We start from the raw sequence: 18388 nt of genomic DNA on the forward strand, positions 1-18388 counted from the left end.
TGTGCGGTGTTGCACGATGACACGAGTTCATTGCCCTCGGAAAGCCTTCGGGAACAAAAATCCCAAAGTGTGGAGAACTCGATGAAGCCTCTCTGATATCCGATTTGAAATCAGGTTTACTCACCGAATTTTAGGAAACAGTCCTATCGGAGCCTAGAAAGGTGCTAAAATGTCACCGGGACACGTCGTAGCTTCAACCATACAATAGCGCAATGAATTGTAACCCGTTCAGGGTGTCTGAAACTTGAATGACTCGCGAATGTCGCTTACTAACTGTAAGTTTTTTAATTTCACTCCTTGATTTCGCAGGTCGATGGTGTTTTCCTTTTACCCAAGCATAACTGCGCCGGCGCCTCCGGTTCCCGCGCTTCTCGTCCCATCGCTCGCACATCTATGGATATGATATTGTATGCATATGTAGGTGTAGAAAAGCGATCGCGCTTAGGAGCCTTTCGGCAATAAATATCGAAGCGTGCCAAATGCGAGGGTGATCCCTGCCGCCGCTGCTGCAGGCACTCCGAAACGTCTACAAAAGGGTCGACGCGACCGGATTGATCGTTGACCCGGGTCTAATGAACCGAGCTCTCGACGTTGTGTGCACGCGTGTGTGTGCGCGCGGGCGTGCGGCAGCAGCAGACTTTTGTTTACTCCAGGGAAAATTGCCAGAGATTTTCACTCAATTTTCGACCGGATAAGTTTCCAGCGACGGCGGCGGCGCTGTTTTCTACTCTTGCCCTTTATGTACGTGGTGTACTTGTGCCTGCAATATATAAACATGGGTGTATATATACTATATATACGTGCGTCTACCGCTGCAGCTCGACTAATTATCGATCGATTGATTGAGCATCCTAATCGGGAAGCTATTGTCGTGCATCGGGGCGATCGAGGTTCGTGCCTGTAATAACTCTCGGCATTTTTGAACACACGATCTCACCTGCGGTGTATTATACGAGTAGCAATTGCGTCATCTGGATGTTTTTTTTTTTTTTTTACATTTATTTATTTCTTTTTTTAATCGTATATTATTTTGATCTATTGGGCAGTGTCGTACTGCAGTTGGAATTTCACTTTGAAATCTGCCACTTTCACATGGTTGACGCACGAGGTGATTGGGGCTGACTCATTTTTAATGATCTTACGTAAACTGTTGTGGTGAGGGGGAAGAAATAAAAAAGGAAAGAAACACGATAAACGAACATCGTCCATTCATCTGAAATTTATTCACGCGTTCGAGATATTTATTTATTCGACTTTGCTTTGGTTAAACCAGACGTTAGAATCAATATCGAGTCATATAGATTATCAAATGATAGCAATTTTCGGCTAAATAATAAAGACAAGGAACGTTCGTATTCATTATGCCTACGAGGGAAGTATTTTCAGTAATCTTTTACGGTCGTTGGCGATTATATTTCTTTTTTTATTTCTATTTGAATCTTAATCACATTGCATTCGCAATGAATTCTAGATATTTTCACAACGTTTCAAAAATTCCTGTCATACGGATTTAGGAGGTACATATATGGAGGCTTCCAAAAGTGTCCGTGTTCAACCAAATTCATAAATAATAAAACATGCAAACTGCCGTCATGTGGTACTTTTACTCAGTATGTCAAGTGAAAAAAGTATAATTGGCAATTATAATTCTGAAATATAATAATTCGCGAAACGAATTATGTCCAAGTTTAACGCCTACGTCAAATGTTATACACCAAAATAAAGAATCAGTGTTCGAAAGTGTTGAAGTAAACTGACGTGGGTTAAATGTACGCGAGTCGCCGATCCATTCGCCAATCGCGACAAAAAGGATAATATAAGAAAAACCGAAGGAAAGAAAGCGTGGTCGCGTTTGCAGACGCAACGTAATTAGTCAGGCTGTTACCGTTGTTGATGGAGAGGTGTGATAATCGAGGTTGTGTCTCATAATACTTAACCAGTACACATTTATTATCTCAGTATAGATAGGTATAGGTGTAGGTATGCGTCATTAGAAACTAACAGCTTTCCGGGTGCTATTTAGAAACGAGGAGACAAAACCATATCGCATTGAAATGGTTCAAATGAAAAAATGTGTGCAATCTATGGAGTATTCTAAACTTGTGTCGGCTGACCTTGGCCATCTCAGATCAGATTTTTATTTTTTTACTGCCACGTCTTAACGAGTCTGAAACACTTTCTCGCTTTTTGCCTTAAAATTAATTTTATCGACGATTTTTTGAGACCAAAAGAAATGAAGTTTTTCCGAAACAAGAATTGAAGCCTGAAGCTTAAAAATTGATTGCTAAAATTTGACGGTGCAATTTTTTCACTGGTCACTGATTTGCTTTCGGGAATATGTATTGTGAAGATTAGTTGAGTGGTGAAAAATTTACAGGAACTAGGAAATAGCTAGAGTCGAACGTGTAATTCGGTTTGGCAGTGTAATGCCCCATATATGATGAGTAAAAGTGCAAGAAACCTCTTGGATACAACAATAAAGCGTATAACAACATTTCCCCATTATCCTGCACACAAACACACACGCGCATATATCGTCGTAATCTCGAAGAACCAGACTCGAAATATAATGTATTTATACCTATAATGTCGAGGATTTTAATTAACGAACTCGGTAATTTGCTTCTTTCAGAAGATCGTTCGCTCCTGGAGTCCGCGAGCAAGAATAGGATCGGTTGGAGCTGAGTCTGGTCTGTATATCTCTCAAGGATCGACTACTAGCGCCTTCGAGGGGATCCTGAGCCTGGCTGGCTGGGCCTTGGAGGGGTAAAAAGTACTAGCAATAAATGGGGACGAAATAGAATCGACCGTACAGCAGAAGAGTGAGAGAGAGTGAGAGAGAGAGAGAAGGAGAGAGAAGAAACGAAGCTGCTGGCTGCTCGACGAAGCCCCGTTGGCGTGTGTTACCCGGTTGTAATGCGATCCAATCCGCAACCTGGAATCCCTCGAAGCTAAAAGTTGGGCGGTCGACGAGCGAGCCTTGATTCGCCCATACTTCGGGACGGTTGGTAGATGGGACAGGGAATATTATTTTTTATTATTTTTTTTTTTAATCTCATCTCTTGGACAAAGTCGCGTCTCTTCCTCGCGTCCTTCTCGTTGCCACTCGCTCAGCGTTGGCCATCTTGGAGGAGATCGTACGACGAGGACCACTCGATGACATAAGCATGAAGAACCTGCAGTGACGCTCTCGCCTTCGCCATCCGCCCCCTCCGACACCCCAGGATTTCGTTGACGGGGCAACTATGATCATGGCCACCGTTAAAATGGCGGACAAGATGCTTTTCTTAGTCATATGCCCGATCGTGTTATACCTGAGAACTACGCGCGGCGAACAAGGTAAGAGCCGTAATCGATTATATACCATTAACTTTTTTCCACACTGCCTCCTCTCTTTCCCTCTAATAGGTACACCGTCAATTGCTATAGCCACTCGGGTATCGATTCCTATGGAGGTTTCGTTCCGAGGATAGACTCACCGAGTGGATTAGAAACCCTTGAAATGGTCATCAATTTATGTTCCGAGACACTTTTTTTTCTTTCTTTCCTAAATCAATAATTGTCCAACGGAAGTTTCTTTTTTGCTTTCTTCGTTTGACCGGCAAGCGTATTGAACTTTTGTTTTAGTCAAACCGTTACTAACACTGAGATCTTGTTTGTGAATTTTACCATCAACTCGAAGACCATATTTATACACTGCATCTCTAATATATATTGGCAGTGAACAGCAATTGTTTGTTTTAAATTTACTTTCAGGTCAAATTTATTTACATCTTGAATTCATTCTTAACAGCAGGAAACTTTGTCACCTCAACGTCGTTTATGTTTTCAGTTTATTTCGAGCTCCGAATTGATTTCTTCAAATTTCAACTTTAAGAATTTAAATAACTCCTACGAGTAGACGAAGAAGTGTTACTGAGTTAAATTTTGACTTCAATTCAACTTGAATTTTCAAATTCCACATGATATTTATTTTTGATGTGGAAAGTTACACGTTTACGATTCAGGATTTCTTCGGATCTTGAGCGTATTCTTCAGCAGTCGCGCACACACTAACTTTGTCCGGTAAGTGTTTCGGGACCAGATTTTTGTTCAAAATAAGATAAAAGTTGTTGCCGGTGGTTTCTTAACGGTCATAATCAGTCTGGCTGTTAACTGAATTAACTGCGCGATTCCTGGAGAACGTTACCTTCATCGCTGTCCGCTCTACTTGACGGTCTCGATCCCGTAGCCACCCCGTTTAATGGGACCATCTGCTCAATCGGTATTACCTCCAGCTCTTCGAGCGCAGTAAATATCCAGCCAGATATATCTAAACTTACTTAATGTTTACGGGGTATTTCGTGGCAAGTCGATCTCATGCCTCCGACCTTACACATCTTCGATTTCATGTTCCAATTAGCTGCGTGTTAGATACAATATCCCACAAGTCTAGTCGGCAGGTGAAAATGTTCAAATTATGCGGACAGTTCGTTTACAGTATTTATCGTGGCAACTTTGAATGAATTTTTTTTTTTATCTTTTAATTTAACGTGGTTATAGTTAATCGTACGATAGAAGAAAAAAATAATCTAGCGATTGAACTGCAAATTTATTATCACGGAAAGCAATTTAGAATGAGATCCAATATATCTTTGAATAGTTTAGTTATTCTGTAGCTAACTCTTCTACTAAAATATTTCTTCAAATAAAAACTTTTTTTTTTCTCAAACAAAACGTCTTTTGTACCGGCACTGCGGAATTTTAAACCGTGCTTTATTGTTGCAAAGTAAACAGAATTCCGAATTGGCAGTTCAATTAGTCATAACAACGAGACAGAAATGGAGAAAGAAATCTGCGAAACTTGATTTAGGTGCATGTATAAATTGTTTTCCTGTAGACACTATGTAACACACAGATCGGAATGAGAAATTCAAGACAGTCAGGATTAGAGGTAGGTCGAGACAACGCGAAATGTTCCCATACATCAGTGGGTCCTGAAAGACCTGGAATCCCCAGAGATTTATGTTTGATTGTGAGACGAAAATCTCTGAGAATTTCCTCGGAGACCGAGTTCTCTGTATGGTAAACACGGTTTACCTTCGGCAAGCATAATATTTATATAACGCGAGCACGTTTTACGCGTTTTTCCATGCGTGTTTTCCGCACGTTTCTATGATGACAGAGTAAGTCTGGGAATGCGCATGCGCGGAGTACTGAAAAGATTACTTTTAAATTCTAGGAGTTAAAGTGGTCTTTTCTGTAGTTTGCGCATGCGCTATCGCGAACAAATCCTACATTACGCGACCCTAACCTCAATTTCGTGCTCCGTGAAAAAACGCGCAACATACTCTCGTTATATAAAGAATCGTGTGCAACAAGGAGGCAACGGTCTTTTCGCCTCGCGTATTTGCGATCTTCGTCTTCGGTTCACCTACGACTCATATTGCAAACTTACGCTCAGCCCGAAAAGACCGAGCTTGTCTTTTCGTTACACAATATACTATTTTTTTTCCGGTGGCTTCTGTCGAGTGTTAACAATAAGACCAGTTCTATAAACAACCCAAAACTCCGAATTATATCTACGGAAAATTTGAATGAATCGTTGGCGATAAGCTTGCACAAGTTTTTTTTTGTGAAAAAGTATCACGGTGTTTGCTAGATATCTTCTTAAAAAAGAGAATTGATTTGATACTCAAGAAAGTTTCTAGGTATTTCAGGCTTACGTGAGACCTTCTTGGATAGGGAAATCCTGTGTAAAGAACTCATTCGATTCAAATGTTTGAGGTTACTACGAGAATCAAGATTATGGTTCTCATTCGACCTTCAGGGACCTCGTTTATAATATTCCTGGTTTGGACCTCAATCAATCCTTGAGGTTTTCTTTCACCGAGTTTCTCAGATCCGAGGTTCTACAGAGTGTTACCGATAGTGCGATTCGAGGATTTCGCGGTTCGATTTTAATCTAGAATTTTTCCGGAACCTTGAGACACGATTGAGCCAAACTTGTGTGAGGCGTGAGGGACCATACGTAGGATGTAAATGAGACCTAAATTCGATTCGGCACATTATAAACTACGAAGGTGATACAAAGGGTAAAGAGGTTCGAACGAGTTCCAAAATATCGACTTGGGACCAATCGTCGACTTAGGTGTATATCCACGTACGGGAATTAACGGAATAGCGGAATAGCGGGAAATAATTAAGCGGATACAGGGTAGGAGATGTGTCGAGCAGCTGGGGCCGAAGTGCCGCGTGCAGTACAGCGTGCATACGGGTAACATACGTCCGGAATGCAGAAGCGGAGCTTCGGAGGTTCGAAACTCAATTTTCGACCAATTCCGAGCATTAGCTTCTTCCCGTTTGGCCGGGCTGCTCCGCTCGGTTTTCGTCGGCAATTTCACTTTTTTTCCCGCTTTAATTTCATCCTCGATTCCCGGTGCCCCGCCACCAAGAGCGGATTGCCCTGCTCATTCTCGGCGCTCATGCTACTTTGTATGGATCGCGTGGCGCTGCTGCCGGTCTGTGCGAGTGTGTGGGGCAAAGTAGAGTGCGCCGGTCTTCTTCTTTTCCTTCTTTCCTTCTTTCCTTCTTCCTTTCTTCTTCCGTCGTCTACGCGCCCTGGCCCAGCCAGGTATAACCCACCTACCGCTGGCTGCGATCCAACCTGCAGGTATTAGTTGCCTCGGGGCAGCATCCGATCTTACCCGCTTCGATTACTGTCCCGTTGTTCCATCGTTTTCCATATTTTATCCCGAAATCGCGCGGCCAGCCACCACTCCCTCTTCCTCACCCCCCCCCCCCCCCCCCCCCCTCTCTCTCTCTCTTTCTCTTGCTCCACTGCTCGGTCTCGGACACGCGTTTGGGCTCATACGTGTGTAAAAATTCCAGCCCCTCCTCGTACTCCCTCCTAATTTCATAATTCGTCAATTTTCGAAATTACAATCATTAGACGGATGCCGAAAGTATATAAACGCTGCTCCCATACTCTCGCGTATACGTCATGTTTTATTTACGATTTTATACAAGAAAGGGGAAGTTAGTATTCACTTTGATATTACATGCCAGGGAACACGTATACTTGGTTTACTTTCACAAATTGGGGCTTAATCCAGATTCAGTCATGTTGTAATTATTTTCTGACAAATTAGTGTTGAAGGAGTAAGGATAGACAAATCGGTGATATTACAATGATTGTTTACACTTTCGAAAGTTGATACCAGGTTATCGATCGTTAATGATTGATAAGAGTTACGACGACATAAACAATTTGATATGTTTTTAAATCAGTCTTATGATCAAGGTGATCAAGGTTTTAAAGTGAGAGAATTATTCGGTGTCAATTTTTTTTTAGGCTCATCAGCTCTCCAAAATAAAAGCTTGTAGAGTACGAATAGATTTGATTTTCATAACTTTTTATTTGACCAATATTCGGACTCAAATGATGCTTATAAAATCTAATCGTTATGTCGGAAAATTATGAATTCTTTATTTTAATGTAATCGTCATTAGTTACCGTTACAAATGATCGATTAGGTAAAAGTACTATTTACATATAATACATATTTTACTCCTTTGGATGAAAAATAAAAAATAGTTTGACCTGTATTTCCCTCATTTGGGTAAAAGATAACTTATAATGCCTCTTTTGAATTCACTTGAACGGCTCAGCATTCCGGAAGTCGACGATCGCCCCGAATTCCACGAAATTGTGGACGCAGGGTACATTCTTTAGAAATGGAAATGATCAAGGTACGACGTTGATCTAACGTGGCATAGTGGATGCTCGAAGCCTGCAGCGAAGCCAGGGTAAAATTGGTCGATGTATCTTGATGATCATGTCGTACGTCAAACTCGACGTTAATTTGAATAGGTTTGACTTTTATTGTGTTTTCAAGCGACACTGACCTGTACAAACTGGTATTAATCGGAAGAAAGTTTAATCACCGAGGTGTCGTTGTTCTTTCGCCCCTTTATTTATTTATTTACTTACGAAACCATTCACGACTTCTTACCTTTCGTTTAGTTTCGAATATTGGTGAACTTTATTTATCACCCGATTATCTATTCCAAAGAAGTTCCAAAGAAAAATCGACCTGAATCGGTTGGTAGCTAGCCATTTCAGTTTTATGACTGTTTCGAATTCATTGGTTTAATTTCCTATGTACAACCTACTTACATATTCTACGCTCTCTTGAACACTGTCACGATTCAAGGCTATAAACACAAAAAAAAAAAAAAACATTACGAAAGTTGTATATCAAATTTGTACATAAAACCCGAAATAGTCTGCAAGCATTTATTGAGGCTCCTAACGCTGATGACACGAACGAAACCTTTGAAACCCCGGTTATAGCGTTACATATGTAGACGTGTCCTTTTTTATTATGCGGCTGCGGTTAGTAAAATTAACGTAACGAAACATCATGAGAAAAATCTTGACTTTGCAGTTAGAAAACCACTTTGAAGTAGGTGAGTTTTCGAAATATGAGCATATTCTGCTTTACTATGGTTTACTAAATTTCAGACAAACCTAAAGTTGCGAAAAAATGATTCTTTCTAAACACGTATCGTTACGTTGACGTTACCAACTCATCTTTTTTTTCCAAGCAGAGAAGGAAACCAAAGAATCGAACGACAAAACCAGCAATTGCAAATAAAAAAAGTGGGGATAAAAATAGGGAATCAATTCAACAGTTGCACTAATTTAAAGATCGCACAAATAAAAAAGAATGAAACGAAACGAAATTAAATGAAAATGAAAAGGCACAGAGAACCCGGATTGACCCCTGAAAGCATAAATGGCGTTTGCATTATAAACCAACTGACCCGAAAATCGGATAAGAAATGAATAAAAAAGCGTTCTCGCGTGATCGCGGTGACTGCCACCGCAGGGGAAGAGGAAGTGGTAAATTTTTCGCCGCGAACTGCACGAGTCTCGTCGAAATCCGGAATACCCGGATTTTTCTCGTTTTCTCGTACGGTTATCCTAGGCCTGTAGCGGCAGCAGCAGCAGCAGCAGGTATAGTTAGTTACTTACGGCGGACTGGAGACGCTGAGATACACGCGAGCAAGTTGTCTTCCGTCTTGAAAAATAATACTTACTTGGCAACGCTGCCTCGGCGCGCGGACGAGAAGAGGAAGAGGAAGAAGAAGAAGAAGAGAAGAAGACGACGACGACGACGAAGAAGGACAAGGAGGAGGAAAAGAAGAAGAGGAGCCCGTCCCACCGCATACCTATACCTCGGACATAACATCCACACAGTGCAGAGAGACAGACCACTTGCCGCACCTCGTGCACACGGCCATCATACCCACACACTCGATGGTTCAGCGGCGCGCTGCGGGCAGCATCCCGCGAGTATAAGCCTGCAGATCGGCCTCGGAGCCCAAGAGCCGAATAGCCAAAGAGCCAAAGAGCCAAAGAGCCAAAGAGCCAAAGAGCCAAGGAGCCAAGGAGCCAAGAGCCCAAGTGCCCATCGGCCCGTTGCCGGGACACGAGGACGGCGGCTTGCTTGCCCAGAAAGATCCCGGTCCGAGAGAGAATGCTCGGGATGGAAAACCTCCCGATCGCCGACGTCGAGAAGGACGGAGACAGAAGTGGATCGCTTTACCATTCTTCGGGAATTTGTTTGTGATACGATATTGGGCTGCTGGTATCGTTATCCGACTATGTTTGCGGCAGTATACGTTCGTTTAATTTCACTATCACGAAATTTGCATAATTCGACGTTTTGCGAATTGTTCTTACATTTTGATAGTGCGACTGCTGAAAAATAGTCGGCTTGATAATCTTACGCGTGACGATGAGTCGAATTAAGCGGTGATTCGACCGTCGGGACGTGAAACTTCATCCGTGCAGCACAATTGAAATGACAATTTATACGTGGTTAACGTCATCGTATCGAACTTGGATCGAATTTACCGCTTATTAGGTGGAATACACGTCGTATAATTCATATACTAATCTGGCGGTAAAAATAGGACAAAGTAGGCACTAAATGCCAAGCAGGTGTCGCACGAAGTTCAGAGTTATGTTGAGAACCTGATTCGCTCGAGCTGCTATTACAGTTCTTAGATCGTTTCTCCACGAGAATGCTGCTGCTAAGCGTTCGGCAATACTTTGGTAACTGTACTCGTTTTGCCAGCGGTGAGTCAGAAATTTTTCCGAAGAAAACAATGCGAACTTGATATATATGACAATTCTCAGCGCGTTATCACTGGACGTTTTATAAAGGATATCATTTTTGATACGTCGCGGGTTCGTTTTATCGACATTATCGCGAATCGACGGTGACGCGAGCGATGCCATTTTCCGGAAGCTCGACCCTTGACGTTATCGCTAATTCCCGGGACGTCCAACTTTGGAGTTTGATGAATACGAAGGGTTTGAAAATGAACGACGTCGAGTGGATAAACCGTTTGAGCTTCAAGTTGGAATTATAAACTTCCGATAGGTCGACGAAATTAGACTCCGGTCAACAGGGGCGGTACGTAGACACGCATATGCGAAGAACGTTTTAATCACTATCGTGCACGTCACACGCCATCTTCAAGTATTTATCGAAAAGAAGAAACTATTTCCTGCACGAATGATTGAAGTTTTCCGGTAATCACGTCGATTCGAATCCGTATCAACCATACGCATTACACCGCCTAGGTAAGAAACCGTTGTCAATCCTGCAGACTCGCTCCGTAAGTAGTGCGAAAAGAAAAAAAGACGAAGAAATTCGCACGCGAGGCATTCACTTGCCATATAATCGCTGCATACTGCACGGTATGCCTACAATATGTACACATACGCACACCTACCATGCACACCTCTGAAGCTCCGATGCGCGTGAACCTTTTCGTACCGCACATCGGATACACACGTCCAACGTACGTCATGCATACGTGCGTGTATCGTACAGGTATATCTCCACTCTCAATCTTCACTCAGACCGCATACCTAGCACTCCTCGGCAGCAGGCAGCAGCAGCAGCAGCGGCAGCGGCAGCGCAAGCGAGGGAAAAGTCGGCGTTGATGCGGTAAGAATTCGCACATTCAAAGCTGAAAAGTGGGGATCGCACACTTCGGCATCTGTAACGTGTGCGGCGTGGCGGCGCGCGCGACTTCATTCAAGCTCAAAAATAGCAGGTCGGAAGAGGAATTAGCAAGTCGGTTAATTATCGCCGTATAGGCGGTACCGGAGTCCAAAATAGCTACCCGCGTCGTCTTCTCGACACGCCGGGGTGATGATATTTTTGCAGTAAATGAACACGCGGCTGGATAGCTTAGACGTCGTAACGCACTCATGCATATCTAGGTACCCATCACACATCGCATGGCGACTAGATTCTCAACGGTGATAACTTCGGATATACGGGTATAACCAACGTCAAACGATTCACTGAGATACCGTTTTAGCTCGACGATTTACGTTCCAGTTTCGTGCCTATGAAAAATCAATAGCACGTATACGGGCGTCGCAAATTAACAAATAGAATTTAGATCCGTTTTCCGTGAAATTATCTGAATAACAATCCCCAGAACGCACGTAGTGTTAATAATAGAATCGCAAATGGAAGGACATGCTTATTGCTACCAATTTATTATCGTCTTTACAATAATATTCGCCGAGTACAAAGTTCGTATGATTTCTTCTCTGTAGAAAATATCTAGTCATTTTTTTCAACTGTCCGCGTATACTCATTCTTAGGGTAATGAATTTACCAGTAGGTATGTATGACTGACATGATTTGAGTTAAAAAAGTGGATCACTTCATTGCCCCTGAGATAACCTGTAAATCTCGCAGAATGCAAGATTCAATGCAATGCAGTAGATCATCTGTTAAAAATCAAACTGCATACCCGTAATCCGTAAGATCCTGGTATCAATTTATACGGTTTTTACACTGAAATAGGCTTCGGTTCATTATGGAATTGTGATAAAAAATTGTATACCTGTTTAACGACGGGAATTTTTCCTATTCGTCCAACTTCTAGCGGCCGATACGATACGCAACGCAGTCTCATCTTGCGCACAACCGGGCGGGCGGTATGCGTCTCGCACGAAGATGAAAGCACATAAATTTTAATTGGCTGAGAAAAATGGCCTCCGGTCGGCGGAGTGTGAAGGTACGCGTAGCGCTGGACACAAGACGAGACCAGGCGAGACTTTGCAGAGTCTTGTCTTGGCCTCGAAAAAACTTCAATTTCCACGCTTTGTCTTTGTCTCGAAAAAAAAAAAACTATTTTCGCGTCTCGTCTTGGTCTTGTCTTCGTCTCGATCTTGTTGGATGATTACTTGGTATAAATTTCGAATTCTTGATACGATGCAAGAAAGGTGGGGCTTTGCGTAGCAGTGTAACCTTAAGAAATTAATGAAATTTCGAAAAAAATTTAATATCGAGTTTTATTCATTACGGTTCACCTTTGAACATTGACTAATGTTGGCGAGACTCTTGCCGCCATTTGAAGGCAAAATCTTGGTATCGTCTCGATTTTTTCCATCGTGATCTTGTCTCGTTGTAGTCTCTTCTCGAAACTCCAGTATTAGGTACGCGCACCTTCTCGCATCCTCCTCCTCGTCTTCGGTACGCTTCGCGCTGTCGCGTCCAGATCTGGTATCCCTATATTCTACGTACGTCGAAACACTCATTAACGAGGCGTAAGAGACGACGACGACGAAGCGAAAAATCCGAGATGCCGCAGGACCGAGAAAAGGAAAAAGCCACGCTCTTGCCTCTGTCTGCGTTCATGACGGCCTTCCCGGCTCAAGAATATAGACTCTTACTTTTCCTGGGCAGGGATCTATCGCCGTCGCTCGCTTCTCCTCTTCTCCGCGTTTCCACCCCGCGAAAGAGTGCGTATTGTACACCCAGTCCGTTGGAATCCGAACCCTCCGAATATTGTTCAACCATCTTCGTCGAGGCTGGAACGCGAGAAGGTTCAGTGTCGAATACATTCAGAATTAATGAAACTCATTCGAATATCTCCAAAAACGACTTTTCACATACTACATGCTTTAACGCTCTCGGTTTTCAACTCGGAGCTCGGTATTCGCCCTCTCAGGAACGGTCCAAGTCAAAAATGAAACTTCATTGGATTCCAAGAGTTTCGCTTACTATTCCCGAGTTTCACTTTGTCTGAAATATTTAATCAAAGTCATTTCAATGGACTTGATGTCGCGTAGTAGAACTCGATGATTCGAAACGATGTGAAACGAATGGAATTCATTGTAAAGCAACTTGAAATCATTCGAATTTGACGCGATGTCGTATAAGCTTAATTTGAGACAATTTCGCGCAGTCTTCCAAATTCATTGACTCCCTCGAATCGTTACGATCCTGAATCCGGGTGAACGTTCACTCGTCAATCACGGAGCTAATTGGCGCTAAAGCCATTCTTTTTGCTGACAATATTCGAGAGTTGTCCAATTGGCGGTGTTCGGATTACAACACGCTTTCTGTACCCACTAAGGAATATCCTCCGACTGGTCACGCGGATGGTTCGCTCATCGCCTCAAGAGATAACTTATACCCGTCTCTGTACAAACTTACACGCAGCACGTCGGTATACCTTCGTACGAAGCACACTTATACCGTATTACGTATACCCTCCAATTGTCGAACAGAGAAAGAGAAGGAAAGAGGGAACGGAGGAGAGCTAGTTACTCGGGTTGCACGGGGGGCATAAAAAAAAAGATTCAAAGTATCGCGGCGCAATCGGCATGGCTTGTCCATGTATGCGTGGATAGGTACGTAACGCCGTTATACTCAGGTGCACTTTATCTAGGACATGCGATATTACCGGCTGTCTCTTATAATATGATACTATACGGAATAACAGCGTGAAGCAAACGCGGCGGCAAACATACCGGACAACAAACCGACTCGCCGTGTCAGTGCGATACCCACCTACCGGCAAATCAAACTGCCATACCGCATGGGATTTGTATTTCTATGCGTCTCTGACGTTTATGATCCTATCTTATCTCTTATACTACGCTGCACTGGCGTAACTATGCGAGGGACGTCGAATGGGGCTTGAGTTGTCAGGAATCTTGACTCGCTAATGGTCGAATAGATACTTCATTTTCGCCGTTTCAACCTACAGCTTCAATATTTGGAAAACCAAAAATATTCAATTCAGTTTATCTCCCTGCGTAATTACCTTTTCCGTTCATTTTCCCATCTCCGTTAGATATTTAAATATTATATAGCTATGATAAGATATTTTTTTTAACCCGTACTTTACTACTGCAACGTGGTAACGTTTTTTTTTATTACAATTCAAAAGCATGTATGGCTATCAAAAATTACACGGACACGGGGCCGGTATTGTTTTCGGCTGATTCAACATATCTTGCATCTTCGCACAGCTTCATTCGAAACTCAAAGTCTCGTGATCGAGTTGTTGAATCCCTAATATGCTTGACGTTATTGCCGTACTGATACGTTTATGCACTGTTTCGTATCTCTCAAGTTACAAGTTTCTCTCATTTAGAGTTACAAGTTGAAGAACAATATGATACGGTCACTGTCGCTATCACTATGACTCTGAAAAGCTTTAGCGTTCATCAAACTAATCGACAATGAAATACAATCCGTTAAAAAGTACATTGTACGATTTGTCAGTACACATTATGCTTTCACTAGCCGGTATAGAAAAATCCTAGTCATGAAAACTCAGCCAATTGCCTACGAAATGTTCGTTGAGCAAGGCATTAAATATTAGAGTTTTAACACCTGGCAGCCGTGAGACGTCCGTGAAAAAAAATATCGGGAGCCAAGCTCACAATGGCCACGGATTGTGTCACGCGAACTAGATTCATTGAATGTCGTACGCATTTTTTAACACAATATTAAATTTATCGTTACGGTCAATCTGACGGGCTACTTGCCAACTCGTTTCCCTTCTCCGAGTTCAAAATATGCATTTTCAAACGAGTCGTTTTCCACGAGAGTATACGGAAAACACGAAAACACTATGAGTCTCAGAACACGGTCATTAATTATCGCGATCAATTTTACAGATAACTTTCCATGACCTCGAAAGCCCGGTTTCGTAATGAGTAAACGATTTTATCGCGAGCATATTGAGGCTACACCTTGCGCTCTTTATTACACTGTGCGTATTACTGTATGATCATTATTGTCAGTGTATTTTTTTATTATTTTTATTTTTTTCAGTACACTTCGCACTCTCTTGAAAGAAAAAAACGAAGGAATAAAAAAAACCTCTTAGAGGAGGGAATTCAAGTTTTACACAGATTTCCTCCATCTCCAGCGCCCTTACACAACTTTTTGTCCCAACCAATTGAGGGAACTCTTAGAAATTTTTTTGCCGCAATTCAGATCTTGAAAGGTTCCACCTCATTGTCAGTATAGAAACGAGTGACTTGAGTTTTGGAGGGATATCATAATGATGATAATGACGACAACAATAATAAACCGATTTATACGAAAGTCTCGAAACACTGTGGCGAAAACTTTCACTCCTGCTTATGGATGTATTTGACCTGCAAACTTCTTTGCGTCGTTTTTTCGCACGGTTCCGATCATTTGTCATTCGTCGCTCAGGAACTCTACTTTAATTCGCGACGTCGATGGAATGTACGGACGCTCGTGTCCTTTTTTCGATGGGCGTTTGCAATTACTCAGGCGATTATACAGCGATACACTCCCGACATCGCATCCACGAGCTAGCGGGCAGGTATAACGTCTCAGTTTGTCCCACGAATCAGGACTGTTAGTCGAGTCGACGCGTTGGCGTTACAATCGCGAAGCAATGCAGGTTTATCTAAAGATTACACGATGCCGTATCGATTTCAATGCCGGAAACGGTTATCAATTGCTTGCGAAACCGATACCCTGCCATCCTATCTTGCCGTGTATCTTTCGATTCGCGATTCGAACACCACCTTCGTAACTAATGCGGCGCGAGTACGCGAGTCTGTGTACTTAATCGATTTAAATGACCGTTTTATTTCATTCCCTATATCTCGGCACTTGACTAGCGTACCAGCTGCACCGTGTTAATCCGGTACAACATGTGCATCGGGCACGATTAATTTCTATAATTAATAATAATAATACGCTTAAGTGTCTCTGAACGCTCATTATACATATAGACGTTCAAGTATATACTTGCGTTGTGCAAGTTCGATGCTGCAGATTTGTCCAATTCGAAAGAGATTTTTTTGTTTTTTGTTCAACGTCTTCGCAATTTTTATTGACAAGCAGTCGACTTGTAAGTTTCCTCATTTTTTTCGAAAACGTTTTCCTTATGGCTTACATGTTATGTAAATATGTCAAATTCAATTCAATCCGATCGTCAATAATTTGTCGAACGTATCATCAAAACTGTCAGAAGCACAAAGTAGCAGATTATGATTACAATATCATAGCAGGGAGTTTTATTTTATTCGTTGTATAAAAACTGAGATTGCACGTTATTCAGATACGACGTGTAAACATATTTTTTTTTTTTTATCATTTTGTGTAAATATTAACTCACACCGTTGGTTCTGTATTGAACGGTTTTATTGGCCACCGCTAATGTACCGTGCAAGTATCATAATTTCCATAAATATTGGCGTACCGATGTTTAACTACCGGTCGCACAATTCGGATCAATTATATAATAACGCCATTCACTTTTATACAATATGATGAAATTTTTGACTCGGTTACGACACTGTGATCCACCCCGTGAAACCTGATATACGTCCAATGCGCTTGGAAGGTGCCTCTCTCGGGGTGCATGCTTAGCTCTTAATGTGGTATCCGGTCAAACATATTACCCACGTGCGGTAGTACTGTTTTTCACCTCTGCCTCAGAGACTTGAAACGTGACACATCGCCAGTCATTTGGGATTTATTTGCATGCGATGCGTTACGCTCGCGTGATTTTTATTTCCGATGCAAAATTTGTCTACATTGACAGCCCGGGTTAAAAGTTCAAGAATGTACTCGTTCCTGCTTTCTTTCTTTCTTTTTTTTTTTTTTTTATACCCTCAAATCGGGAATCAAATATCAATTTTTCTTCCCGTATCATCAATAATATACCTTTTGACGCAGGCGCAGTCGGTCCGTTGTTTTTTTTTTCTTTTCATTGCTTCAAAGAGCGGTCATTTATGCGTGTCCTCTCTTTTACGTTTGTCGTTTTTTTTTTTCTTTATGGTTTTTTATTTATTATTATTTTCTTTTCTACACGGCGCTACGGACCTTCCTCGTATATCGTACCCATATTGTTTACACACTCTCACACGCCGTTTGCGGGCACACACGAGAGAATATACGGCTGCAGTTATACAAGGTGCGGGGGGAATGGTGCGCGTATAATATCTACCATGTGTATGGCCGTATAACTAACCGTACGAGACATTTAGAGGCGGCAATTTGTCCCATGGATTCTCGAAAATAACCTACCGGGCTGAGGCAGGCAGCCGACCGGACGGCTGATACTGGATAACGAAATATCTAGTCTAAGGAGTAGCTGAATGTCTGTTTCTCTCATATCGAAACCTCCCCTGCTGGTGGCGCGTACACTTGTAGATAGCTGATTTTTTCCAAATTCCGTTCCATGTTGCTTCTTCTATTCCGTTTGCCTAGAATGTTGTACCAGTCGTTTCAAAATTCCTTTCACATCGTTCGTGGTGTAACGCATATACGCGAATCGTACTCGAATTCACATTCGTACCGGCTGATGAGGAGTACTTTGAATTCACCTGAATTTATACTTTCAGATACGTGAAATTTGTTCAGATCGTGTCAGTTCGTGTCAGTTCGTTGATAGTCGTGTTGAAAATGTTTGACGATGAGTCCGCTTGCAGGACGTCTCATAGTCACATCGAATCGCGTTAACTCACGTATCTGAAGTTTCGATCGGTTAAGCGTGGTCGAAAAATCAACCTTTTACTGATTCTGGGCTGTGATAATAGGCGAATGTAAATCAGTGCTTTTCCGTAATTACCAAGTTTTATTCACTCCGTTAGATCTTATCATTAGAGCTAGTAAATTGAAGATTTCAGGATCAAAATTATACGTTCCTATGTACAGGGTGGCCCAGAACTAAGTACACACAAACATGATTGGGGTAATAAAGGGGTCGAGCTAGCACGTGGTCTTCAAAGGCACAGTGGACAGGTTGAAAAGTCGTTTTGTAATAAAATTTGATGTTGGAAATAGTTTCGTTTGGAATTCGTAAATTTGAAAGAGTTATGTGTCGCATCGGGAGTCGAGTGCTCTTATCAACGCGGCTCCTGATCGATGCCGTGTACTCAGTTCTCTACATAACGGCGCTCAACGGAATTTTTTAACCGCTCGTATCTCGCGAATGCGACTTCGGAGACCACATGTTTTTACCCCTGTCATTATCTGAACTCTGTTTTAGGACACCCTGTAGAATGGTCAAACCCACG

The 18388-nt window shown here is 42.2% G+C and overlaps 1 protein-coding gene across 15 annotated transcripts in view; it reads left to right on the forward strand.

The window, feature by feature from the left end:
* LOC124184492 (ephrin type-A receptor 4) overlaps positions 1-18388 on the forward strand; it is a 156845-nt gene that overhangs the window by 51282 nt on the left and 87175 nt on the right. For all 15 annotated transcript variants that reach the window (XM_046574238.1, XM_046574243.1, XM_046574239.1 and 12 more), the window contains exon 2: positions 2633-3339. In XM_046574238.1, coding sequence (XP_046430194.1) covers positions 3246-3339 — 94 coding nt within the window. In that variant the 5' untranslated portion in view covers positions 2633-3245. The remainder of the gene's footprint in view (positions 1-2632; positions 3340-18388) is intronic.

This window comes from Neodiprion fabricii, chromosome 6, assembly GCF_021155785.1.
Source record: "Neodiprion fabricii isolate iyNeoFabr1 chromosome 6, iyNeoFabr1.1, whole genome shotgun sequence".
NCBI classification, from domain to species: Eukaryota; Metazoa; Arthropoda; class Insecta; order Hymenoptera; family Diprionidae; genus Neodiprion; species Neodiprion fabricii.